The sequence below is a fragment of the Hydra vulgaris genome, chromosome 15 (genome assembly GCF_038396675.1).
Source record: "Hydra vulgaris chromosome 15, alternate assembly HydraT2T_AEP".
Classification (NCBI taxonomy): domain Eukaryota; kingdom Metazoa; phylum Cnidaria; class Hydrozoa; order Anthoathecata; family Hydridae; genus Hydra; species Hydra vulgaris.
The window spans coordinates 31,288,969-31,316,674 of record NC_088934.1 but is presented as its reverse complement, the minus strand read 5'-3'; the positions used below and the strand labels follow the sequence as shown (position 1 = coordinate 31,316,674).

The 27,706-nt window shown below is 26.7% G+C and overlaps 3 protein-coding genes across 3 annotated transcripts; 2 read left to right on the top strand and 1 right to left on the bottom strand.

Moving 5' to 3' along the window:
* Positions 1-2,131: 2,131 nt before the first annotated feature.
* LOC136091878 (TNF receptor-associated factor 3-like) lies at positions 2,132-3,458 on the bottom strand. Its single transcript, XM_065819592.1, has 2 exons — positions 3,288-3,458; positions 2,132-3,106 (listed from the first exon to the last, which is right to left on the bottom strand). The coding sequence occupies exons 1-2, from the start codon at positions 3,456-3,458 to the stop codon at positions 2,132-2,134; spliced, it is 1,146 nt and encodes a 381-aa protein (XP_065675664.1).
* Positions 3,459-14,950: 11,492 nt separating this feature from the next.
* Positions 14,951-15,424, top strand: LOC136091877 (deoxyuridine 5'-triphosphate nucleotidohydrolase-like). The gene has a single exon (XM_065819591.1). It carries the CDS (start codon positions 14,951-14,953, stop codon positions 15,422-15,424), a length of 474 nt encoding a protein of 157 aa, XP_065675663.1.
* Positions 15,425-20,202: 4,778 nt separating this feature from the next.
* Positions 20,203-22,428, top strand: LOC136091876 (ATP-dependent DNA helicase PIF1-like). Its single transcript, XM_065819590.1, has 4 exons — positions 20,203-20,412; positions 20,707-20,802; positions 20,895-21,095; positions 21,181-22,428. The coding sequence occupies exons 1-4, from the start codon at positions 20,203-20,205 to the stop codon at positions 22,426-22,428; spliced, it is 1,755 nt and encodes a 584-aa protein (XP_065675662.1).
* Positions 22,429-27,706: the final 5,278 nt, after the last annotated feature.

Below are 27,706 nucleotides of genomic sequence, written 5' to 3'. Positions count from 1 at the left end.
AACATAGCTGAGTGATGTATTGAATGCTTTTGCATTTTAAAATAGTAGGCATACATGGCTGTAAAAAACAAAATAAATAGAATTAATAAAAAATTTTAATGATAAAAAAAAAGAAAAAAAATACAGAAAAAAAATATACCTTTCATTTGTTTTTTTACTTTTTTGTTTGGCTTTCTATGGCTGTAACCATTTTTCATTTTTTTTTATTAGTTTGTCTATAAATACAAAATGTTATTTTTATAATTTATAAAATTATTTTCACAAATATAATAATATTGATCTATTGCCCATTAAATGTATTTTCTAATACAATTATAAAAAAAATCAAGTTGTTCATTTTTAATATAATGATTATTATAGTGTGATCTAAACATGTCGTCTAATATAAATATAATTTTTCTTTGTAACCAAAAAAATAAATTATGATCGGTTAAAAAACTAAATTCATAAAAATAAAAAAAATCATCATCAGAAATGTTTTCATCATAACGAAAATATAAATCTCCAAGCTGATCTTTTAATATTTTAAATTCGATTTTAATTCTTCTAACAGCCAATTTTTTTTTACATAATTCTTTTAACGTTTTCAAGTCTCGTTCCATGTTATTTTTTGTTTCGGTAATAAACCATTTAACAAAGTGGATAATCAAAAGTCGTATTCATAAATGCGCTTACTTCTTTGCATTTTTTTATTAGTTAACTAAAAAAATTAAAAAAATTAAAAAAATTTTTTTACAATTTGAAAATGAATAAAACAAGGCTCAATAGTATAAAAATATTGTTGTTGTGACCAATTTATATATTCCATGATTAAACGATATAATTTTCGTGTTAAATGTATTTCCAGTTGTTTATTTGGATCAGCAAAATAGGATATTTCTGTAAATAGTATATGAAATAATTTGTAAAGATATTCTCTTTGAAGATTAAAAAATAATAAACGATTATTAAAAATATTAAAAAAGGAATCAAATTCAAAATCAACGATTGAATGAAAGCTGTAAAATACCAAACGAATATTATCTTTATTTTTCCATTTGCTATGTGGTAGTTTGGTTTTATCAAATAAAGAAATAATTTTCTTTTGCAACTGTTGAAATTCTAAATAAATTCGACGATAAGCCAAAGTTCTTTTACATAAATCTTTCAAGCTAAGTTGTGATTGAATTTCACGGGTAAATCTGTTAAAGTGATTCAACTTAAAACTGTCGAAAATAAAAAGATAATAAGAAAAATGACGTTCTTCTCGGCTAAACCAGATGAGCGTTTGTTGTTCAAAGTTATCAATATAAGAATAAATGTTTTCTAAATAATGACTAGCTTTTCTTGTTTCTTTGTCTATTTCTATAAACTTTTTTTCTCGTCCCATATCTCGATGAAGTTTTTGTAAAAAGTGACGAAGTGTAGCTTTTTCTTTATCAAGTATTCTTCTAATATTGCCCCAGTTGCTTCCCATTTTTTTAATTAGTTGTCTAAAAAAAAAAGTATACAAATTGAGTTAATATATTAAAAAAATTTAGGAAAAAATTATCGTTTTACAAGTAAAAAAAATTTTTTTTCCTAAAAAAAAAGAGTTAAATGAATTCTGGTTCTTGGGCACATTCAGGTGCTTCAGCTGGTTCTGGATTATATAAATGAAATAGTTCTTGTTGTTTTGCTTCTACAACCGCACTTGGATATGCTGCGTTTGGTGTATATACAGGTGGACAATTTTTATCAATGCTTTCTTCATAAGTAGGAAGACGTGGTATTTTATTTTTGTATTTGTTAAAAATATCATTTCGATGAATTGTTTTACATAATACGAGTAGATATTCCAATTTACTTTCTAATGATTCGTAAATATGACCATGTTCGCTTTGTATAGTATTATCTTTAAAGTATTCTATAATATCCAAACCATTTTTTAAAGTTTGTTTGATTCCTAATGGTATTCTGAGTATGAATTTGATAGATTTGACGTTGTTGCAGGTTAGTTCCAAACTATTTTCTCTGAATATGTCAATTGTATTCATTTTTTTTATTAGTTAATCCAAAAAAATAATGTATAATCATTAGATAAAAGTATAAAAAATATAAAAAAAATGAGGTATAACAGTTAACAAACAAATATATTTTTACATAAAATATATTATTGTATACGAATCGTAATAAATAAATTATTGTTAATAATAAATGGTTTTAGTTCTTCGTGTGAAATAAAATTTTTATAACCAACAGCTACATTATATTCAGTGGTAGGTTTATCAAATGAACTGTCGTCTAAAAGTTGAAGATAATTATTGTTGGTAGTAGTACGAGTAAAAAATTGATCTTTATTTCTCAAGGGGATATTGACATTTTTGGTAAAAGGCCATTGTAAAGCATCGTCCAGTTCACCTCTTAACAATTGAAAGTAAATGGCTAGTTTGTTGATGTCGGTACTTCGTGTATACACTTTTATACGATAACGGTAACCTTCTGATGTGTAAACGGGTTCTGTATAAAATGGTTCATCTGATAACAGCCTGAGATTCATTTGATCGAGTTTGATCAATTGCGTGTCTTTAAAAACGTGTTGAATTACCTTGACTTCTTTAGGTTGTTGAATGGAATTTTTTAAAGCTAAGAATTCTGTGCTATTTTCTTCTGCGATATGATAAAGTTTTGTTATTTCTTGTTTGAGTTGTTCTGTATCTTGTTGATTTGCTAAAACCAACATGTTATCATAAAAGAGGCTTTTTAATTCTGCCATTTCTTGGTTCGTTTTTGCTAGGGTTTGTTGAAGTTTGTCATTTTCTTCTTTTAGATTTTTAATTTCTTTTTCTTGAAGACTCTTCATTTTATTCATGATTTGATTCATAGAAAGATTCAAATAATTAAAATTTTTCTTTTCGTCTTGAATGATTTGGTTCAAATAACGATTTTGTTGTTCTTTATAATATTGAAAGCAGATGACAGAGTGTTCATAATAATCTTGATCATCGATTTTGGTATTACAAAAAAAACATATTTTTTGTATATCTAGAAATTCATAATCACATTCGTGGTTTAACAAATCTTGTACCTTTTTTTTACAGGTGAAACATTCGTGGGAGTATTGTTCTGTAGAACAATCTGTTTGATGCTGTAAAAGTTCTTTTGCACTAAATTCTTTGTCTCAAAAACAGCAAGGATATACGTTGGCTGACATTTTTTTATTAGTTGCTGAAAAAAAAAACATTTATTTATATAAAAACTAAAAAAAAATATACATGTCTTTTTTAACATAAAAGAATTAATGAATAAACAAAATTGCTTAAAAAAACATATAAAAGAATAAAAATATAGAGTAAGAAATATAGAAAAGAATGAAAATATAGGTTCGTATCCATATCTTCTTCTTCTTCAAATATAATGTTAAAAGTTATATTTTCTACTTCATTTAAATAATCACCAAAGCCAGGAAACATATCTTCAAAATCATCATTATTATTCATTTTTTTTATTTGTCTAAAAAAAAGAAAAAAATTACAAAATAAAGTGATCTTATTTTATCACAACAGTTCGTCTTATGCTGCAATATGATTCAGTGAAAAAAGGGTTCGTTTATGATGACTTCAAACCCGTGTGTTCTTATTGTCGAGTTTATTATTTAAAAAGTGATGATTGTTATAATCAAGGTTTTCTAATTATTTGTTTTTATTGTTCTTATTGTTCTTATTGTCGAGTTTATTATTTAAAAAGTGATGATTGTTATTTATCAAGGTTTTCTAATTATTATTTGTTTTTAGTTTACTAAAAATAAAAAATTATAAATAAAGCTCTGGTAAGTTGTCCATTTTATTAATAACGTTTATAACGTATTGTTCCCAATCCATTTCATCTAAGATTTCATGCATTTCTTTTTCTATTTCTTCCACTTCTTTTTCCATTTCTTCTTCTAACATTTGTAATTTTAGTTCTTCAATATCATCTGATTCTTCTTCCATTTCTTGTACTAATTGTTCTAAATATTTTTCATAACCTTCCTCTGTTAACTCTTCCATCTCCATTAGTTCTTGCAAATCTTTTTCTTCTTCTTTTGTCAATAATAACTCGTGGTAGCATATAGTACCCTCATTAATATTTTCTCCATAACTAAAAGAAAAAATAAAATATAAAAAATAAAATATAAAAATGTATAAAAAAGAAAAAAAGTGTATAGGCTTACCATCCACAGTTTTTGATATATTGATTTTCGATATATTGTTTCATTATTTTAATATATTAGGTTGCTAAAAAAATAAAAAAATTACAAAAAATTACAAAAAATAAAAAAAATACAAAAAAATTACAAAAAAATTTTTTACAATACTTAAATAACCTAAAAATTTTTTTACAATACTTAAATAACTTAAAAGTGTATTATTAAATACTAAAAAATAAAAATTGTTGCATTATAAAAATTTTTACAATTTCCATAGTCTTTTTTATATGATCTAAAAGTGTATTATTAATTTCATATGTTATAACATCGATAGACCAATCCCATAAAGCTTGATATATAGCGCGAGCTGCTTCGAGTTCGGTACCTTTTCTTTGATAAATTAAGTTTAAAAGTCTCATCATTCTTTCATTACTGTTGGGGTAATCATGTTGTATACATTCTATTTCTCGCTTTTCATAACCAAGATAAGCTGCTAAAGTTTGCCATCGTTCTGCCATTTGCCATGGTTGCAATTGTGCTGCTATTTTCAGTTTTAATTGTGTATAATTCATTATTTTATTTGTTAAAAAAATATAAAAGTTAATATAAATAATTCATTATAAATAATTTACATTGCTGAATATTATATAAAAGTTTTTCGTCTTCCCATATGGATAAAATAAAATACAAATGCTTTATCGCCAACTTTTTGTTTGGTTGATTTAGTATAAATGTAGTTAAAACGTTTTTTAATTTATCGAATGTTTTTATGTAATTTTTATTAATTTTTCTGATTTCAGTTCTTTTTAAATTTAACAAAAACGCCAAATGTTTCCATTCATGATGGAGTTGTTGTGTTGTGTGATTTATTATTTCTTTAATCATTTTTATTATTCTATTATATATAAAATAGTAATATTAAAATAGTAATAACAAAATAGTAATAACAAAAAAATAGTAATGTATATACAATAGTAATAACAAAATAGTAATAACAACTAAAAAAAATTTTTTTCTATACAAAAAATATATATAAAAGCTTTATAAAATTTCGCTCTCTGTATATTCTGGATCTGGACTCTCTAAAAAAACAGACAAAGGGGATATTAAAAAAAAATATTTATACTTTTTTATAAAATAAAGAAAGGATCAAGTTTCACTTACGAGGAGAGTAGTCCCAGTGTGATGGACCGACTTCACTATTGGGTTCTGGTGGTGATTGTGGTGGTGATCGTGGTGATAGTGGTGATAGTGGTGATAGTAGTGATGGCGATCGTGATGATCGTGGTGATAGTGGTGGTGATCGTGGATACGGATTTTCTAAAAAAAGAAAATATTTTTAAAAAATGTATTTTTTTATTAATAAGAAAAATAGTAAAGTTAAAAAAAACTTACGACGAGTCCGAGATAATCTTGTACAATCTACAAAATTTTCATTGACAAAATTTCTAAAATCGCTTAGTCTTTGCATTTCTTTTTCTAGAAAAAATAGTATTTTAAAAAATATTAAATTTTTCTTATAAAAATTTAAAAAACCATAAGAACAATTACCTCTTTTTGCGTTGTATGGAAATATTTGAGCGATAGGTTTTTTTTTTTCGTTTTGAACAATATAAAATTGATCATTAATAGTATCACTAAAAACTTCTCATTTAATATTGTTAATTGTAATATATCTCATTATTAAAACTAAAAAAATAGGTTTATTTAGAAATAAATACTCTATTTTTTATTGTAATAAATATAAATAGTTATAAATATCATTTTTTTATAAAATGCCAAAAATAAGGTATACTCCTATATCATTAAACACTGTCAATATGGCACGTACAAAAACAACAGTTCCTAGAACAAAAAAAGCAGTTCAAACACAAACAAGTACAAAACAAAGTTCAACATCGACACAGACTGAAAATCAGTATTTACCAAGCAATTGTAAAAGAATATTATCGTGTTTACGAAGAACAAAGAACAGATATAAAGATAATAAAACAAATCGTAAACTTGGAAGAGTTGGTTAAAGAATAAAACGCTGGGTTCATACTGCCGAATCCTATGTCGATATTAAACATCAATTAAAAGAAGCAAACATACGACGAAAAAATAGACAAAAATAATATATTTAGAAAAAGAAATTTATATACAAAAAAAATTATTGATATGAATAAACAGTGGGTGAAAAAAATAGTCTTTTTAGTGTTTTTTTTAAATCGCTTCTTTTTTTCGAGCGGCTTTTTTTTTTTTCTAAAAAATGAAAAAAATGTTTTTTAAAAAAAAACTAACAAGTTTAATATAAAAAAGTGTATATAAAAAAAGCTTACTTTTTTTTATAGAGTTTTTTAGAGTTGTTTCTGTAAATTCTAATGGAGCTTCGCTTTCCATTTCTTTTTCAGCTTTTTTTGGAGATTCGGTTTGATTTTTTATGATAAAGTCTATTTTATCTGGATCGTTAATAAAAATATTGAAATCCAATACTGGATCATCTTCTAATAAAATAACTGAATCGTCATCACTTACAACGATTTCTGGTTCTTCTTCGTTTAAAGTTACTTCATTTTCTTTAAAATTTATTTCTTTTCTGACGACTTCTTCGTCTAAAAAATATTTAGTTTTTTTCACCGAGCGTTTCATTAATGTTTTTGTCATTTTTGATTTTGTTAACAAAAAACACGCTTTTTATGTATAAAATTTAATCTCTACAGATTAACGTAAAATAAAAGCTAAAGTGATGCAACTTTATGCAATGAAAAGAAAATGCTGTGTCATGCTAGTTAAAATTAGAAACTTTTAATACCGCTTTTATGAACAAGATTAAAGAGATTAAAATACGGAGTAAACAACTTTTTAAAAACACTGCGAAGAAAAAAACTCTGCGTAAAGTGTTAAAATAACATGTTAAATGAATTCAAAACTCCATGAACCATCACGTCGACGTAGCATAGTGCATTCGCTCGCCGCACTATGTTTCTAACGCCATGACATTAGACCGTTGAGGGTTCGATTCTCGGTGAAGGTAGTAGAAAGTTTAGTTAGTTCTATGTTAAAAATATCAAGCCGACGAAAGTAGACTTGGTAATGTATGTCTAGTTAGTTCTATGTTAAAAATATCAAGCCGACGAAAGTAAACTTGGTAATGTATGTCTAGTTAGTTCTATGTTAAAAATATCAAGCCGACGAAAGTAGACTTGATAATGTATGTCTAGATAGTTATATGTTAAAAATATCAAGCCGACGAAAGTAGACTTGGTAACGTATGTCTAGATAGTTATATGTTAAAAATATCAAGCCGACGAAAGTAGACTTGGTAATGTATGTGGAGTGTGTGCGAACGAGTGAGCGAACGAGTGTGTGAGTAAGCAGGCTAAGGACTAAGTCAGGACTAAGTAAGTTAAGTAAGTTAAGTAAGGACTAAGTAAGGTTAAGTAAGTAAGTAAGAAAAAATACGGCCGTATAAAAAAATAAACACTGTAAGAAAAAAACACAAGTAAGTAGGCCTACTAAGACAAAGTAAAGACAGATTAAGTAAGGTTGAGTCAGGGTGACACTATGTTTTTTATATTGCAAAAAAAAAGATATAAAAAAGATACAAGTCAAAAAAAAAAATCAAAGTCAAAAAAAAAAGTTAAAAAAGTTAAAGTCAAAAAAAGTTAAAGTCAAAAAATGGCAGCAGATGATATTGATTTTTCCCGTATGATTGTAAGACGGAATTTATTTTCAAAACCGCCGTATTATAAAAGTAACTTAAGACCTAAATATACATCTAAATTACCCAAATATACAGTAGATGGAAAATGGCCTTTTCATAGGGATGCTTTTTTTGAATTTTTTGATAGGACCTCTTTTGATGAAAACGAGTTAACCGATCCCAATAATACAGAACTAAGAACTCTAAGACGTAGAAGAGTTAAGAAAAATTTAAAAAAAATAAAGCGTCAATATTGTAGAAAAGCACTGATGTGTTATCGATAAACGAAAAGCAAGTATATAAATAATAAACAAAATCGCGAAATGAATCGAGTAGGAAAACCGATATATCGTTTTGTTTTAACAAAAGTGGATCGCGATAAACACAGAAATATTTATTAAAAGATGAGACATAGAAGACATAGAGGTCATAGAAATGCTAGAAGATATATTTTTGTTCATCGAAAATCGAAACCTAATCCTAGACCTTATCATTCTTTAATCGGTAAAGGACGAAAGCGTATACTTAGAAAACGCGGTAAAGGTATCCTTGGTAACCTATTAGGAAATATACCCGTACTTGGTGGTGTATTTAAAACTATATTTTAATCGGATTAAAAAACATGTATAAAAAAGCTCAACTCTGTAAAACGTTTATTTACAAAAAAGAATGAATTCAACAGTGTGTAAACACGTCAAAAGAAAAAGTCACATTAAAAAATATTGCGACAAATGTTTTGTGCAAAGAATGAAAAAACACGTTCAAGAAAATTAAAAAGAATATCAATGGTTGTTTAAAGATATGAAAAAACATAAAAACGACGAGTTAAAAAATTTACGAACTGACACGAGTGCGTTTGGAGATTACATTTTGACTTATGAGTATAAAAACGGCATTGTTGAAATCATATCTGGCGACAAAAAAAATGGACACACAAAAACATCTACTTTTTTTGGTGGATTTATATTAGATTTTGATATTATAAATAAAATATATAGTATATCACATGTATATGACGGTGTTTTTTTTGTAGGCAATAAAATACCAAAAATATATTGATAAAAAAAATATTTAATAGTGTTTTTTCTGTTTTTTTTTAAAAAAAGTACTATAAATTTGTTTGTTTTGAAATAAAAAAATTCATTTGAAGAAAAAATATTCATTTGAAATAAACAAAAAAAAAATGGAGTTTAAAACTTGTTTAAACGAATTTAATGAATCCTTTAATAATTTAGAAACTTATTCCTTTACAACCGATGATAGTTTAAAACAAGTTGAAGGCAATTTTAAATTAGTATTTCGTTTGGATGGAAGTAAACAAATCAAAGTAACTCGTGTTAATAATAATGCCCATATTGAATTTTTTTATGGTGAAAACAACCACATTTGTTCCACATTCGAAATGAATTATAAAGACTTTGTTGATGTAATTAAAGAAACATTTAACGTTTGGCAACTCGAAGAAGCAGACATAAAAGAAACATTTTATTAATTATTGAGAGACTTATTATCCGTTTGCAAATTGACAAGATTTTTATATTTTACTGTTTATAAACAATTAGTAAAGCAAAGGGCGATTTTTTCATTGCTGCATCATTACCAACGGGCAATAATTATTAAAGTAACACGTTTCAACGTTGAATTTATTATTGAGTTTATATATGAAGAAGTTCCTTTTGAAACTTTTAAACTTCCTTTGAAATATTTTTTAGTTTATGTTGAGCATTGTCAACAAAAATGGCGTTTAAGCGAAAAAGAAATTTTAGATCAAAAAGACGTAAAAGTCATAGAAAGAGAATACGCACAAGAGGAAGAGGATTAGCCGATTTTATCACTCCTAAAAATGTAACTAACGCATTGCAAGTGGGTTCGCTGTTATACAGTATAAAAAAAGCGTGGAAAGGCAAAAAAACAAAAACGCCTCCTGTTCCTGTTGTTACAAAACCTGCCAACCCTTATATGCCTCCGGATAAAGTGTTTGAAGTATATTAAAAAAAAAAGTTGTAAAAAAATATTATATTAATTCATTTAATGAATAAATATGTACATATAAAAAATTGTTTCTTTTTTCTTGTTCTCGTTTCTTTTTATAACGTTTTATTAGAATAGTTTTTTTTCCTTTGCAAGTTAAACAATTTATTTTAATGTTAAAAGATGTATTTTTGCAGATCTTTTGGTAACAGTATTAAAAATCCGTACTTCTTGATTTACAACGTGGATAGTGCAGTTTTTTAACAAATGTTGATTTTTTTTTCTTTTAAAACTACAAAAAACAATTCACCATATCCATTGCACGTGGCGCATTTTTCTTCTACGATTTTTTCTAATAGCGTGTGCGCTGTTCTCTTCATGATTTCTGTTTATATTAAATTCAGAGCAATTTGCCTTTTTATTTTTTTTTTAGTCATGACATCATCAATAGGTACATCTAAAAATTGATTGGCAGTCTTTAATCGCGTATAATTGTTTGCATAAATTCTATCCATTTCATTTTGCATCATGTAATAAATATTTTCCTCGTTCATCACAGCTGGAATGGCTTGAATATCCAATAGGGATAACTTACCCCGCGTACCTTCATAATTTGTTCTTAAGAATCCTGCATCTTTTAAAAATCTTTTAGCAGCATTTTGAGCTAATAATTGTTTTTCGTAAATATCATAATGTAAAAGAATTTGTTTTGTTTTCATAGACAATAGATCACGTTCCAGATTTTCCTGTTTTTTCATATAAAAATGCAACTGCATGTTTTGTTCAAACAGTTGTTTAGCAGTGTTATCAAGGTATTGAAAGAGTTCGTGTTTAATAAACTGAAAAAATGAATAAAGATTTATTTGAACTAGTGAAGAGACATGAAGCGTTGTTACTTCAAAAAAATAATGGTTTAACAGTCTGCACAACGAAGGTAAATATATTTGATCTGTATATAATACATTTTCGCTGCGAAAGACTAGAGCTACAAAATAGGCGGCAAATGCACCACATTAACTACTATCATTCCATTGAAAAGGAAATTTATTGTATGAAAAAAATACATTTTGATTGCCACTGATTTCGCTATATTTTAAAATAAATTTGGTAAACCAATAAAATTCACGATTTTCTGCTGTCCATTCTGTAGGAAAATGATTGGATTGACGTATATAAGAATTAATTTCAATTTTGTTGTAGTTAATGTTAATCGTGTTGATTTGTATATTGCTATTGACTTCTTCTACTGCTTCAAACAAATATTTATTAAATCTTAAATGTTTTGGAATTTGTTGCAATACACTTTCTTCACCTAAACTATCAAAACAAAAAAAATGACCCTTGTCTATTTTCATCAACACTCTCCAATGTTGACCTGCGTCTTTAGTAGTTTTATTGTTGTAAATGATAAAGGAACCATTTTTTTTCATTTGTTGAATAATATGAATATGTGTTTTTGTTTGACTTAGTTCGTCAAAAGCATATATTCCTATAAAATAATTTTTAAATTCGGAATTTTTAAAAAAACGAGACAAAGAATCATCAGTAGCCATTTTTTTTATTCTTCTTTTTCTAAATTAAAAAAACTTGCAATAAATAGTGTTACAACAGCGTGTAATATATTAACAAATAAAGTTTTTTTATCGCCGGTTCCTTACTTTATAATTCCTTCAATGTTTCTTTTAACAGACTTCTTTTTTAAAGCACCATCTAGTTTTTCTATCAAAGAAGAAATGGTAGGTATTACTTTTGAAGTAAACGTATCCACAAAACCGTCAGTTTGATCGCCTTCTGTTAGAACCATAGGTGGTTTGATTTTTCTTTCTAGCAGCAAAAGAGTAAGCTTGGTTTTATAGAGCTCTATTACATAATGTTCACCATATGTTTCTTTCAAATCATCAAAGTAGTTGAGATGAACAGAACAAAGTTGAGGATTTTCGAGTAAACTATTAAATTCGCTGTTTTTAAAACATTTTTCAATACTGTAAGAATTTAATGTTATCCTTTTAGATTTGAGTACATTTTGTAAAAATTCAAATGAATTTTTATCTATAAAATGTTCTTCTTCTACGTAATCAGATGAAGGTGAAGAATTTCCAGACTTGTGTTTGTAATATTTATATCTTTTAGATACTTCATCGAGCGCGCACACTGCGCAATTGTTGTGAATTTTTTAATGATGCTATCAACGCGATTCATTTTTTTAATTAAAAATGTAAAAAAAAATATTTTTAAAAAATTTGATTTTTTATACTTTTTTATTCGTTTTATTAAAAGAATACGCTTCTTTTTTTAATAAAAAAGCATTTTTTTTTCTAGTTGTGGTTGTTAGATTTGGAATTTATAACCAACAGCGATCGACATCAGTGGGGAAAAAATTGTGTTAGAGAATTGTGTTTACGATCCATCGGTGATAAAAAATATTTTCACACGCAAGTCATTCCGTGTGTTAATTATCACAAATGAGATGAAAAATATAAAAAAGTATTTTTTTATTGTCGAAACAACATACATGGGTTAGATTACTATTCTAGTTTTAAATACACAAGTGAAATCATATTTTGTGCATCTGTAATCGAATATTTAAAAGAAAATTTTCAAAATATGAACGAAACTTTGTATTTTATAAAGGTGGTTGCATGGAAAAAGATGTGTTAAATGCGATTAAGGAGCTTAAAATACTCTCGTTTGATTTAAATCTGTGATTCTTTCCATAAATCTCTCTCTTGCCTATATATGTCAATAACGAAGATAAATGCTTGGAACATTTTTCAAATGCCAAAGATAAAACTAATTGTTGTCATCACTGCCCTCAATATGAAACATTGATGTTTTCATTGTATTTGGAAGATTTTGTAAACGGATTTAGAATAAATGGTGACGTTTATGACCATGAATACTTTAGTTTTATTAAATTTATAAAAGACAACATTCAATGTATTTACATATTAAAAAAAGACACTTGTGAATGTTTTGAAAATATATTTAAAATAAATAATCTTGTATTTCAACTTTTTGATATGGAAAAAAAAAATTAAAAAATAAAAAAAATTGTCTTGTTTATAATCCTTCTTCCGCAGTCACATAATATTTGGTGTAATGAATGTTTGTATGAATAGGTTGTTTCGATACTATTTTGTCGTTTTAATAATTATAAACTTCGTCCTCTTTTCTGTATAAAATCTTTGAAATGTTAAAATTTCTTTTAAAGAAAAAAAACCATTGAGCTGTGGGAAACATTTCTATTAAACTTTTTTCGTGAAAATTGCAACGTTCAAAGGCTTTGTAAATGTACACTTTATTTCCTTCTTGATGTACTTTTTTTTGTATAAAATATTCATAAATAGGAACGGGTGTGTATAGGGTATAATAACCATTATGAAAAACTTTATCGTCAAACGAAAAACAAGGCAGTGGGTCCATGCAAGCTGGAACAACGTAATTTAACAGTTTACAATTTTTCTTCAACTGATCATATTCCCATTTGTTAGATAGATAAGGAAACAAAAAATAATACTTTAAAGTGGGTTCAAGTTTGCTTTTCCACGAAGTTTGCTTTTCCATGTTTATTGATTTGTAATAAAGTTTATATACTTTAAGAAAGTCTTCTAGTTGTTTTTTTAATTCTTCGTGTTGTTTTTCTACAGTTGTTTTGATTACATTTAAAAAATCATCGTTTATCAAGCGACATACTTCTAGCATGCTCGTTCTCCATGATGGTGCTTGTTCTACAAAATTCATATAACGTCGTGATGGTTTTTCAAACAAATCAAGTCTATTTTCATAGTCTTTAGCTATAAAAATATAATATAAATCCTTGAATTTTTCTTCTTCCAAGTTTAATTCCAAGTTAAAATTTTTTAAATACTTAAAGATAATGTCTTGCCATTCTTCATACGTGTAATTTAAATGGTGAAATTCAAACAACATAGGATGTAATTCATTATCTGGATAAAAAAGTTGAACAGCTTTGATGAGACTTTCGTCGAGTTGTTTGCTAGTCATTTTCTCTTTCACAAATGAACTAGCGTTTTATTTTTTTCACCCTTTTTATAGGAAAATAGAGAGATTAAAAAAAACAAGTTTTTTAATATTAAAACAGGTTTTTTAATTCAAAAAAATTACAAAAAATTTTTATTTAAAAAAAAATTATTCTTCTTCTTCTGGTACTTCTGGTACTTCTGGTTCGACTTTGGTTTTTTTTGTTTCAATTTCAGCAAGCTCGAGCGAAGCTCTTTTCAAATTTTGATTTAAATTTCGTGAAACGCTATTTTTAATTAACGAATTATGAAAAGATGGTTCTATAGCCAACTGTCTTGCATATTCTGTAGTATAAATTTCGTCTTCTTCTTTGGCTAATCGTATACTAAAATTGCTAAATTCGATCGTTTTTAATATGCGAGTTTTAGGGTAAGCTACTTGCATATAGGCTTTGTTTTGAGCTTCTTCCATAGTCATCATCAAACTTTCCAATACTTTTTTGGTCATTTTGTTATGATTAAATTTAAACACCGCATTATTAGTGAGTTCACCTTTGTTCATTTTAAATGTGTTGTCGTCTTTAGTTAATTTCAATTCGCTTCTAAACAAATAATTTGTTTTGTTGAGATCGCACATTTCTCTATATTTCCATGGTAACAAGATTTCACAGCCCTCATTTTTTTGTTTGTAAATCAATTCTTTTTTATTAAAGTTAAATTGCGCCAACGGTTTAAGAGGAACAGTAGAATATTGTTTTTCTTTCACATTTTTTTCTTCTTTAAATTCAATGAGCCACAAAGTAACAGCTGCTAAATCTGCAAATTTAACATAGGTGTTATCATTCCAGTAAACAGTTTCAAACTCTGTCATTTTTTGATGTTCGTTGTGTTGTGAATGAACTTTGAAATGGAAATGAACTCTTTTTATACTGTTTCAGTTGAAAAGAGAGATTAAAACAAACAAGTACTAAACAAGTTTTTTACAAAAATGTTAATCCCTTAATCAAGAGTCTAAAGTTCAATGTGTGGTACGATGAACTTTAAACTTTGTACTTTTAATTCTGTTTTTAATGATAGAGATAATGTTGTTATGACTACTATTTTATATAAAAAGAGTGAAAAAAACTTGAGTATATCTTCTTTTGGACAAGACAGTGAGATAGATAAATGGAAAATAAAGAGTTTAAATCACTCGAAATTACAGATATTCATGAATGGTCTTTTTATGAAACAAAAGAAAGCGCTTGTTTTGATTTGAGAAGCTCAAAGGATGTTATACTTCAACCCCATCAACGTGTTTTAGTAAGTACTGGAGTGTATATAGATAAAATGGATTCAAATTTAGTAGGACAGATATATTCAAAATCAGGTATAGCTTACCAATATAGTGTGGTAGTGTTGAATGCTCCAGGCATAATAGATGCTGATTATAAAGAGGAAATTAAAGTCTTATTGATGAATCATTCTGAAGAAAATTATGTGATTAAACGTGGAGATGCTATTGCTCAAATGGGATTTGTAAAAATGTTTAAAGCTGTAAAAAATGTAATAGAATTTGATGGGTGTTGTTGTCGTGGAGTAAAAATGTCAATGATTAAAGACGTAGAAAGAAAGGGTGGTTTTGGTTCCACTGGAAAATAATTTTTTTTTGTAAAATATTTTTTGTAAAAATTTTTTATTTTTTAGATTAGTAAAAATTATGTCATTTCTTCTTTTGGACGCTTGGAACGACATTAGACAATTAGATGTTGAACAACATACTCGTTTAAAAAACATATCATTGTTTCTAAGTAACAGTCAAGCTATTTCATTTGGTGAAGTAGTCGATAATATGATTGAAATGAAGACGAACTTTTATCAAGCAATTATTTATCGAGCAACTAATTTATCAAATTTATATTTGATTGTTTTTGAAAGTATTTATGAAAGATGTCAATCTATGAAATACGTGATATTATCAATGAATATAAGAGATGACGATCATAGTGTAGAAAATTATTTAACAGATTTACAATTTGTCGAAAACACTTTTTTAGAATTAATAACATTTATTAATAACATATTGAATGTAATCAAAATTTAGTATATCAATTTAATCATTTAACTGTATAAATATTGACCTGTATAATTTTTATAAACATTGATCTGCATATTTTTTTATTTTTTTAGATTAACTAATTAAAAAAATGACAGAAGATAAAAAATACCATTTTGGGAAGCTTGGAACGACATTAAAAAATTAGATTCGGATCAACATAGTCGATTAGAAATCATATCATTGTTTCTTGAAGACAGTCAAACTATTTTATTTAGTGAAGTAGTTGATAATATCATTGGAATGAAGACGAACTTTTATCAAACATTTAGAACTTTTTCATTAAATTTATATTTGATTACTTTTGAAAGAATCTATCAACAATGTCAAATTGTAAAAAATATGATATCATCATTGGATTTTGAGGTTTATGATGAATATGAGGATTATGATGATTATGTCGATTATAGTGTAGAAAAATATTTAATAGATGTGCAATTTATCGAAAACACTTTTTTAGAAGTAATAACATTTATTAATAAACATATTGAATGTAATCAAAATTTAGTATAACAATTTAATCATTTCACTGTATAAACATTGTTCTGTATAATTTTTAATTTTTATAGAAAAACTAATAAAAAAATGGATTGGTCTGCTTGGGATACTACACACTTTGCCTGGGATACTATTTTACAACATGATGAAGAACATCAAATATAATGGGTTTTGTTGGTAACCGTCATATGGATTTATTTACTCATGTAATGGAAGATATTAATGATATGAAAAGTTCTTTTATACAATCAATTCAAGGCATGTCTTTAAATAAACTAGATTGCTATTTGGACATTTTTTCTGAAATTAAACTTTATTGTGGCGATAGAGAAAAATTACTTATGGAAAATATAGAAGATATTGTGATTGAGGATATGAACGAAATGGAAAAGAATAGTTGTATTTATAATTATATATCGAGTTTAAAAAACGTTGCAGAAATTTTTTCAGAATTGTTAACTTTTAGTTATAAACATATTGAATGTAATCACGATTTAAATTATGAATTTAAACATTTATCTGTATAATTTTTTTTATTTTTTCAGATTAACTAATTAAAAAATGGATAATGAAAAATGGTCTAATGAAAGCATCGAATGGATTACCAAATATTACACACTTCATCATTCTGAACGGAAATTGTGGAAGTTTTTGGAACAATTATCACCTGTTTTTTATTTTCATTTTATTATTGTTAAAGAATTTTTAACCAATGACGATCATCAAGATGGCATAGTGGGACAACTTGATAAAATAACAGAAATTATAGATAAAAATAACGAGCAAATCAAAAAATATCTCAATATACGACAATTTTTAATAGAGATGGTCAATTTCATGATTGTCACTTGCAATGCTGCAATTGAAGAAGACGAATTTATTGTAAAAAAAGAAAAGGAAGAATTTGCAAGAAGAGATGAAGCCTTGTTTTCTTATATGAAAGTAAACGTGGACATGAAAATTTTTCATTAAATTTCAAAGCACGAAGAAAGATTAATGTTAAAAAATACAATTAAAAATTGTTTTACGCTTCTTCTTATAAATATTTTTATCGAGTAACTTATTTTTTTTTAATTTTTAATAACTTTTGTATTTTTTAGGTAAACTAATAAAAAAAATGGAATTCTTTCGAGATTATAAATGTGGAAAATACATCTCTCATAAATATAGAAAGTTGGATAAACGTAATGCAGATGTTGCTGCTGAATATAAAATAGTAAAATGTTTTGTTAAATATGGTGATGATTTTAAAGATTTTTTTAAAAATTTTCACGACAACATGTTAAATGAAGCAGTAGATGAATTGAACCAATTAATACGAAAAGATGCTGAAAAAGATGGTTTTATAAACAGATTAAGAACTTTGCAACTGTATTATCAAGCCATGTACAAATTATTTACAACAAATCAAAAAAATATTGAATGGCTTAAAACAGAGGTTGAAGAAGATAAAGAAAAACAAAAAGAAAGAGATATGGCTATGTTTGAGTATATTGAAAAAAATGTCCCTGAATTTCGCAAAGACATAATGAATCGTTTTTCTTTTGTCAACAAGACTGAAAAAACAATACATATTCGCGAAGAATTACAACTTTCTTTTTTAAAAACAATGCAATATTTGAGTACCTTTTTTGATTAAATTTTTTTTTCTCTTTAGATTACATAATAAAAAAATGGTAAAATTAATAGTTCGACCAACAAACAGCATTATGACAACAACACCAACAATTTGTCAATACATAGAATTGTGTCATCACAAAGAATGTCAAAAGACTAAACTTGTTTATGCGATGAATGTCAAAAAAAAATTTTACATCAATAATATCATTTTTAGATAAAATTTATTGTAATTTTTTTATAATTTTTATTGTATTTTTTTAGATTACATAATAAAAAAATGGCTGTGGTTTGTTAATTTGAAATTGTTAAAAATAAAGATGGAAGCTTTGCTCTTATTGATCACGACAACAATGCTTTTCGTTACAGCAATGTTCTTCTAGATTGTATAACACAAATTTATTCGAATTCTATGAATGAATGGCACCGTTTGGAAGATTGTTTGGAAGATTATCATCTTAAAGAATTGTTTCTAGAAGATAGTTTGGAAGATTATCATCTTAAAGAATTGTTTCAAGAAGAAATGAATCAAGAAGAATTTGATGAATTTGTAAAACAAGTGCAACAAATTAAACCTGAAAAAGTAATCAAATATTCAGCAGAAAAAATTTTTAAAAAGGAAAAAGAACTTTTATTAGAAAGTTTTGGTCATTTATTATTTCAAGGTTGGTGGTTAAGTGAAAAAGATTTCGAAATGTGTGAAAAAGTATCAAAAAAAATTGGGATTACAATAACATTACTTAAATTGATTTGTAAAAAACGTGATTTTGTTTATGATGCTTTATGTAAAATAGCTCAATGTGAATGTTTACCTCAATGTGTATTTTGTAATTTAAATGCTTGTCACATTAATGTCGAATTAAGAAATATTTTTGGTTACTATTATTTTGGTAGAATTTTTTAAAAAAATGTATTTTTTTTTGATTACATAATAAAAAATGGAAAAAAATATAATATTAGCTTGCAAAAAATTGGGATTGTCTGAAGTGTTGATAAAAAAGACTTTTCGTTATCATAAAGATGGTATTAATAGTTTAGCTTCGTGTGCTTGTGAATCGGATGATATGTGTCAAAAATGTAAAAAGATTGTGTTGGGAATTCTATTTTCAGAACATAGAGATTATGTGTTAAAATATGAACAACCTTTATATATGGATAAAATATGAATAACCTTTTTATATGGATAAATAATTAAATTTTTATATTGAATTTTTGTATACACATTTTTTTGTATTTTTAATATTGAATTTTGTTTAAACTTTTATATATTTTTTGTATTTTTTTAGATTTCATAATAAAAATGGAAAATAATACAATGTTGGAATTAAAAGAAAAAACAAAGAAAAGTCTGAATTATTTAGCTTTTTGCACTTGCGATATGTTCAATATGTGTAAAGATTGCAAAAAAATTGCTTTGGAATTGAGTGTAGAAAAAATAGACTATAAAACAATATGTAAATATTTTTTAGATACGATTATTTAAACACGCTCATGTTATATTTAAATAATAAAAAAAAGTTTTTTTTTATATTTTGTTTAAATTTTGTAAATTTTTTATATTTTTTTATATCGAATTTTGTATACATTTTTTGTATTTTTTTTAGATTACATAATAAAATTACATAATAAAAAAAATGGAACAAGATGAGATATCGTGGTGTAACTATTCTATTATATTAAAAGCTTCAAAAAAAATGGATTTATCTAAAAAACAACTCTTAAAAGATTATAAAAAACAAAAGAAATTTTTAACCGAATGTCAATGTGATGAATACGAACCATCATTTCTTTGTATGTGTTGTATTTTTTGTGTGGATACAGCTTCAAAAAAAATGGATTTAACTAAAGAACAACTCTTGGAAATTTATAGAAATCAAAAGAAAAAGATTAAATTTTTGGCTGAATGTCAATGTCAGGAATATGACGAATATCATTTTCTTTGTTTGTGTTGTAGTTATTGTGTGGATGCAGTAAAAGAATTTTACATTTCAATTATAAAAGCTTCTAACAAACTTGGTTTATCGAGGGATTTAATAAACAAAACTTTTAATTTTCATAAATACGAAATACGTGATTTAGCTAAATGTAATTGTGATTTTAAAAAATTGTGTCATGATTGTGATTTTAAAAAATTTTTGGTTTATCGTTGTTTTCGTTAATGTAATTATTTTTATAACTTTCTTTATTTTTTTAGATTACATAATAAAAAATGCAACTAACAGAAAATGATTTGGATTTTTTGATGGAAAAAATATACCAATTCAATCGAGCTCACCCAGCTACATTGGAAGAAATTCGAATACATGCGATTACTTCAAAACAAATTTTATGTCGCAATTGTGAATGGGATTGCTATTCCAAGTGGGACGAATTTTTCAATCAAGAAATGAAAAGAATACCTCATATATTGATTTTGATGGTTTTTCAATATATTAAAATACATTATCATGTTTATTTGAATTTAAATTTTGAATCTTTTTATGATTTTTTAAATTAAAATGTAAAGAAGATGTTTTAAATCATGTAAAAGAAAAATGTAAAGAAATTAAAAATTGTAAACATTATTTAAACGAATGTGAAGAGTGTGATGAGTATAGAGTAACTGATGGTGAAAGTTGTTCATTTATATATTGTGAAAAATGTTAAAATTCTCAATATTAATTTTTTTTAGATGAATAAAATATGAGAAAACCATAATAAAAAAATGTTCAAGATGATGATCGAACAAAACCTATTGCCTGAAAACGAAATGATGGTTGCAAAGTTTTTGGTTAATGAACCAGATGATTTATATTGTAAAGTGGAGCAAGTTGTCGATCAGAACATTATATATATGATGTTTTTTATAAAATATGCTGTAATATATTTATATTCAAAATAAAAAAAAAATTTTTTTTTTAGATGAATAATATAAATGAAAATAAAAAAATGTTGGAGAAGATTATAAATATGAATTCTTTGTTGAAAGAAATTCGCGAAAATTTAACTGACAAGGAGAAAGAAAATTGCAAAACTTTAACTGACGAGAAAATGGCATCTTTGAAATTTTTGTTAGATGAAAACGATAGTGACTTTTTATTTAAAACACGAACAAATTTAAATGTTAAACTGATTTTGTTATTCTTTTTTATCAAATATTCTTATATGTATTTTTTTCAGTAAATAAAAAAAATATTTTTTTTTTCAGCAAATAATAAAAAAAATGTTATCTTTGCAACAACAAAAAGCACTTCAATGGCTTGATGAAGGAAAGAATTTTTTTATTACTGGTGGTGCTGGATGTGGTAAAAGTTATATTGTCAACCAAATTGCTCAAAGTGAACAAATTTATAAAACAATACATATTACAGCGAGTACAGGAAAAGCATCTTATTTAATCAATGGTGTCACCATACATGCTTTTGCTGGTATAGAAACTGGTGTTAAAAGTGTTGATTATTATAAACGTCATATGCATCCAGACATTAAAAAAACATGGTTGGAAACTGATGTTTTAATTATTGATGAAATTTCAATGATTAACGCTTCAACATTTGATTTATTACACTCGATAGCTTGTGAAATTAGACAATGTTACGATGAATTATTTGGTGGTGTACAAGTGATTGCTTGTGGTGATTTTTTTCAGTTACCACCTGTTTCAGGACAATTTGTTTTTAAATCACAAATATGGCTACACTACATGACAGAAGTGTTGGTTTTAACTCAATGTTTTAGACAAAAAGACGACGAACAATTTTTTGGAGCTTTAAATGAACTACGTGTTGGTCAAGTTTCAGACAAAACTATTGATTATTTTATGTCGCGTTGTTTTGAAAAAGATGAAAATTTAAACTCTAAATATACAAGATTGTTTTTTAGAAACATCGAAGTGGATGTTTATAACAATCAAAAAATGGAAACTATCAAACAAGAAGGGTATTGGTTTTATGCTAAAGATATTATTAAAAATCGAAATATTCCATGCTCGTTTCAAATTCCGGCAGCTGTTTATCTTAAAATAGGTGCTATTGTGATGCTTGTAAGAAATATTAATGTGGAAGAAGGTTTGTGCAATGGTTCTATTGGTACCGTTATTTTAATAGAAAGTAATGCAGTTTGGGTGATGATGAATAAAAAAGAAGTCAAAATTGAATGTGTCAAAGAAGAAATTTTAGATTGTTCTCATACTGTCGTAGGCTCAAGATATGGTTTGCCTTTAAAATTAGCATTTTCTTTTACGGTTCATAAAGCACAAGGAAGTACCATGAATAAAGCCGTTGTTCAATTTAATTCAAAGGCTTTTAATAATAGTCTTTATTATGTTTCTTTATCACGAGTTTGTAATATTAACGATATATTTATAATTATTAATAATAAATTTGATTTACGAACACTATTTAAAAGTATTACTGTTGATACTGATGTTTTGGAATTTTATGAAAAATACATGTAAAATTTTTTTTTTTTAGATTCTTAAAAAATGAAATTTGAATATCAAAATGAGGAAACTCGTTTTAGTAATAACAGTATATACACGGAACTTTTTTTTTACATTAAAGATTGTTATAAAGATGAAGATATTGTAGAAGAATCACAACTTTATTCTGAAACTCAAAGTCCTGATGAAATTGTTCATCATGTTGAACAAAAAACAATGGAAGGATTTGAAACACAAATGAAAAACAGTATTCTTTTTGGTGACTTGTTTCAAAATTTCTTATTGGGTTATAATATTGTTACTTTGTGTTGCAAATCTATTGAAAATGGTTATTGTAAAATAATGAAACGTTGTTACAATTCACCTGTTTATTTTATTAAACCTTTAGAAGGACTGACAAATTTGCGTTTTATTCAAGATGCCAATGTGCGAGCTGTTTTTAATGTTTTAGAAAACGACAGCGGATGGAAGATAATACGATTATGTAATATTAAAATTAAAACTTTATCCAATTTAACAGAAAGATCCATGATGAAATTACGAGATTTTGAATTGTCTGGTTTTAAAAGAAAAATGCTCATGACAGATGAAGAGATTGAAAAAAAGAAAAAACGCGGCAAAACCTTTTATGAAAAAAATAAAAAAATATTATATCAACGAAAGAAAAGCAAACGAAAGAAATACGATTAAACATATTACGAAAAAAAACAACAAAAGAGGGAAGAAAGAGACGAATGGTTTGGCGAATGGTATAGACCTCATTCTTTAACACAATGGGAAAAATCACTAAAAAGTACTGCTTATACTATTCTGTCTTATCAACAAAAAAAGAAAATGTTTTTAGATTATAGTATTTTGTTTGAACCTGGATTATGTTTTTATTCTGCTTTTCTCATTTCTTTGTTGATTCGTCAATGGAATGTGAGCACCATTGAAGAATGGAATAGAAAAGTGTTGGAAAAAAACACTACAGATTTATATTCTGAAGAAAATATTTTACAACTTCTTTTTGAAGATCAAGAAGAGCAAAATATTCTAGCATGGAAAGACGTTTTACAACAAATAAAAGAAAAATCTAAAAATATGTCATTTCAAACTTTGATTGATTTGTGTCATTGTTTTGCTTACGAAAACACTTTTGATCGTATTAACATTAAAATTTTTGCTGTTAACAAAAAAAACACCAAAATTCGTTTGTTGCATTCAAAATTAAAATCACAATATAAAATTTCTCTTGCAGAATTGTTAAAAGTAGTTTACGAAAGCGCAAACATTACCAAAGACGAACAAGATTCTCAAAAAGTATTTATTAACGACGAAGAAAGAAATAAAGCCAATGAACGGAAAAAAACAATCAACACAATCAAAATTTGTATTTTTCAAAAAAATAATTCTTTTCACGCTATAAGCATGTTAAATGAAAAATTTTCTACAAAGTATTTTTGTTCTAACAACTCACGTGTTTTGTTTCAATGTTCTGATTGTGGACAAAAATTTACCACAGAGAAACACAAATGCGAAGGTTATTATAAACCGGACAAATTTACATACGGTGATTGTATTACTCACTATCGACCACAAAATTCGTTCATGTGTACAAGTAGAAACTTGTTTCCTTTTTTAATGACTTTTGATTGCGAAACGAGTATTTTAAAGTCTGAAGAAAATGCTACTTCCAAAGTCAAACTTTAATCTGAGTTGAATTATTATTGTCATTCCATTGTGATTCAATGCATTCATGAAAAATTAGCAAGAGAATGTTTTGGTTTGGACGAACAAGGTCAAGTCATTACTCAATGGATTTTTTATTATGAAAACACGGTTGAAAGTTTAGAAAGAAATCCTTTAACTTGTCTACCAGACTATTTTCAACCAGGAGTTTCTTTACTTCACAAGACACACAGACGTATCTTGTGAGAAAAACTAAATTGTGAAAATAATGAAAAATTAAAAATGGAATTGAGAGTTTACGATATCATTGCTTTAGCAGATACTTTGGTTCGATTTACTTATGAAATATGTTTACCGCGTTTTGAAAATTTAAATATATCAAGTGAAGAAAGAGATTTAATATGGCAAGAAGAAAATCCTTGTTGTTCTATTTGTAGAACTCCCGTAGATAAAATACGTCAATCTGATGTTTATAAAAATAAATTTTCTCACATGACTCTTCAAGAAATGGAAAGATTAAATCATAATGAATTTCGCATTTATAACGACAAACGAATTCAAGTTGTAAACATGGTGTTTCAAAGAGTAGGACGATTAGAATTGTTCATGTTACCTTGTCACGTTCAAAATTATCTAATCGACAACGATGCTGAAAAAATAAAACAAGATTTATTTCGAGTCTCCGCTTTGTATTACATTTGTTGTAGATGGTGGGAAAAATTTCAATACCTACCTGCCACTAACGGTTTATTGAGTGATTATGTGAGAATCACCACTGCTGAACTTGTAGATTATATGAAACAATTGTCTTTGCTTATCATGACCGAACACCAATTTGAAAACTATTTTAATCAAGAAGATATAGAATTGTTAGAAGATCTCTACTTTTTAATCAAAATCTTTCGCAAATGTATTAACGAAAGTGGTGAACAATATACAGACAACCTTCATTTTTTGTTTCTCATGAGAAAATTCAAGCAACCCGTCTACGAATTATGGTATCACACCATGTTAGTTGCTTTTAATAAACAATTTGAAACCCAATTTAGTTTAACTGATTTTATTCAAGATGAAGAAAATCGAGAAAGAGTTTTAAATAAATGCCAATTTTTTCTTAACGCTTTTGAAGATTATGTCGTTATTGATCACGATCATTTTTCAGGACAAGTGTACGGACTAGCTCACGATTATTGCAACAAAAATTTAGGTAGATATAGTCAGCATTTGTCTTGTCCTATATTTGCTCACAATGCTTCTTTTGATAATCGTATTATGATTGTAGAAGGTTTAAAAAAAATGTTGGATATTCCGTTATACGGTCATTTGGCAGAATCTGAAACTTCACCTTTTAATGCTTTTATAAAATACAGCAACATGGAAGATGTTTTTGTTATATCTAAAAATGTGAGCAAAGTCAATATTATTTGCATCGGTAAACATATTAAAATTTTAAACTGTTCTTTAGAACAGGCCAGTAGTATGTTGTCACAAAAAGCACAACATCAAATTGTCAACACCATGTTGCATTATTTACGGGCTTTTCATCCCGAAGTAAATGATTTAACCGACAATTTAGAGTTTAAAAACTGTTTTATTAAAAAAACATTATTTCCTTACTCGCAAATAACAGACGAACTCTTAAACATTAAATATAAAACATTTCCACCGATTGAATTATTTGCTCAAAACGATTTATTGAAGTCTAAAAACTTACAAGAAGAAATTAAAAAATTGAAAGAAGCTTACGAAGGTGTTAAAAAATTGTGGAACTTTTTGAATTTAAAAACTTTAAAATCCTTATTGCATATCTATACTGTGCTCGATACGGTCGTATTAGGTTCTGTTATGATTGACTTTGACGAAAGAACATTTGAATTTACAAAATTTCATATTCTAAATCATGTTAGCATTTTTAGTTATACCAGCAAACTCAATTCTACCCTTAGTTTAATTCCAATCCAATATCCTGCGACCAACGAACATCAAAAAATGATTGAAAAGAGTATTCGAGGCGGTATGTCCACCAACGGTACGCAAAAGTTCGCCATTGATACAGATTACTTTGAACCTAAAATAAAAGAACTCAAATTAAACAGCGAATTGAGAGGTTGTTTAATTTTTATAGACGAAAACGGACAATACGGAGGAGCTCAATTAAAACCTTTACCTTTTCACATGAAATATTCTTTTGATTTGGAATGTATTACTTAGGACGATGTGATTCGAAAATATCATCGCGTTAATTTAAACGGTTTCTCGACGACTGCTTTAGTGCATTGTCAAATTACTATGAAACCAGAGTATCAAGATCAAGTAGGAGGTTTTTCACCCATGGTAGAAAAAGAAATTATATCCTTTCAAGATTATTCTCCCACTGAAATTGTATCCAAACGTTATCTCAAAAACAATGGAACCTACGGTATAGAAAAAGACAAAACTATTAAATTGGTCATGAAATTAAGTTCGCACGAGACTTGTGAATTTTTAGACACTTTAATATGGTTGACTACGTGCTGTGGATGCGTTGTTGAAAAAATTTACAAAGTGCTTCCTCTATGGCGTTATCCTTTAGCTCAAAAAATGGTAAAACGAAATATGGAAAAAAGAAAAGAAGCTATTAAAAAGGGTGACAAGGTAGTGGATGCTTCTTGCAAATTGCAAATTAACGGTAATTACGGAACCTTGAGTCAACAAATTGCACAAAAACTAAATACTACTTTTATGAACCACGAAGAAAAAGCATTTCAAAATAGTATTGAAAATTTTCAAAACATTCGTCGTGTTTTAATTCAAGAAGGTCAAACCGATGAAAACATTAAAAAGTTATTCCCTTTTCATTTTCAAAATTTATTATATAACGGATCACAATTCATCGGTGTTGAACCTGAAAGATATAAATTGGACGTTTTTGAAAAAAAAGTATGTTTAGATGAATATGAAACGAGTGATTTTAGTTATGATGATTATTTTAAAGAAACTTTGTTTGGTTTGATGACAGATGTTAAAACCAAAAGTATTTTATTTCACGATCAAGACAATCATCATGAAATGAAAGACGCCTTTGAACTTTTAAAATCAAAAGATCATAAAAATGCTCTCATTTTAACAACCAGCGAAAAATGCAAACTCCTAAACAGCTCTTTACGTATTGTAGCTTCACAAATTTTATCTTATCCCAAACTCAACGTAGGACGTTTTAGTTAGGAATTGGGACAAGTATTAAGAAATCATGGAGCTGAAAAACATTTGGTAGTAACAGATACTGATTCTGGTTGTTTTTTCATTACGCAAAAGAAACACAAAATGCTTTCTACAACGTTTCGAGAAAAGGTAGAAGAATGGATTTATTTTTCAAACTTTGGCAATCGTTGGATGGATTATTCCAATTATAAAACGACTCATCCTTTTTATTCCACTCTATACGCCAAAGAAACGGATCATTTTCAAAACGAAATACCTCCTCCTTATTACATTGCACAAGCTTTTGCTGTGGGACCTAAATGTTATAGCGTTCATAGCGTCAACGGAGACGAAGAAAAAAATTATTATAAAAATAGAGCTAAAGGAGTACCCAATTCTAAACTTTTATTTTCAAATTATGTCAACGGATTCGATACCTTTG

What these genes read in the sequence shown, in the direction of transcription:
- LOC136091878 (XM_065819592.1), bottom strand. Translation starts at nt 3,458, where the DNA reads ATGAATAATAATGATGATTTTGAAGATATGTTTCCTGGCTTTGGTGAT. An exon ending in ATATTTTTATTCTTTTATAT is followed by an intron (nt 3,107 to 3,287) that starts GTTTTTTTAAGC and finishes GAACTTTTACAG; the next exon opens with CATCAAACAGATTGTTCTAC.
- LOC136091877 (XM_065819591.1), top strand. Translation starts at nt 14,951, where the DNA reads ATGGAAAATAAAGAGTTTAAATCACTCGAAATTACAGATATTCATGAA.
- LOC136091876 (XM_065819590.1), top strand. Translation starts at nt 20,203, where the DNA reads ATGCAACTAACAGAAAATGATTTGGATTTTTTGATGGAAAAAATATAC. An exon ending in TATATTGTAAAGTGGAGCAA is followed by an intron (nt 20,803 to 20,894) that starts GTTGTCGATCAG and finishes TTTTTTTTTTAG; the next exon opens with ATGAATAATATAAATGAAAA. An exon ending in AAACACGAACAAATTTAAAT is followed by an intron (nt 21,096 to 21,180) that starts GTTAAACTGATT and finishes TTTTTTTTTCAG; the next exon opens with CAAATAATAAAAAAAATGTT.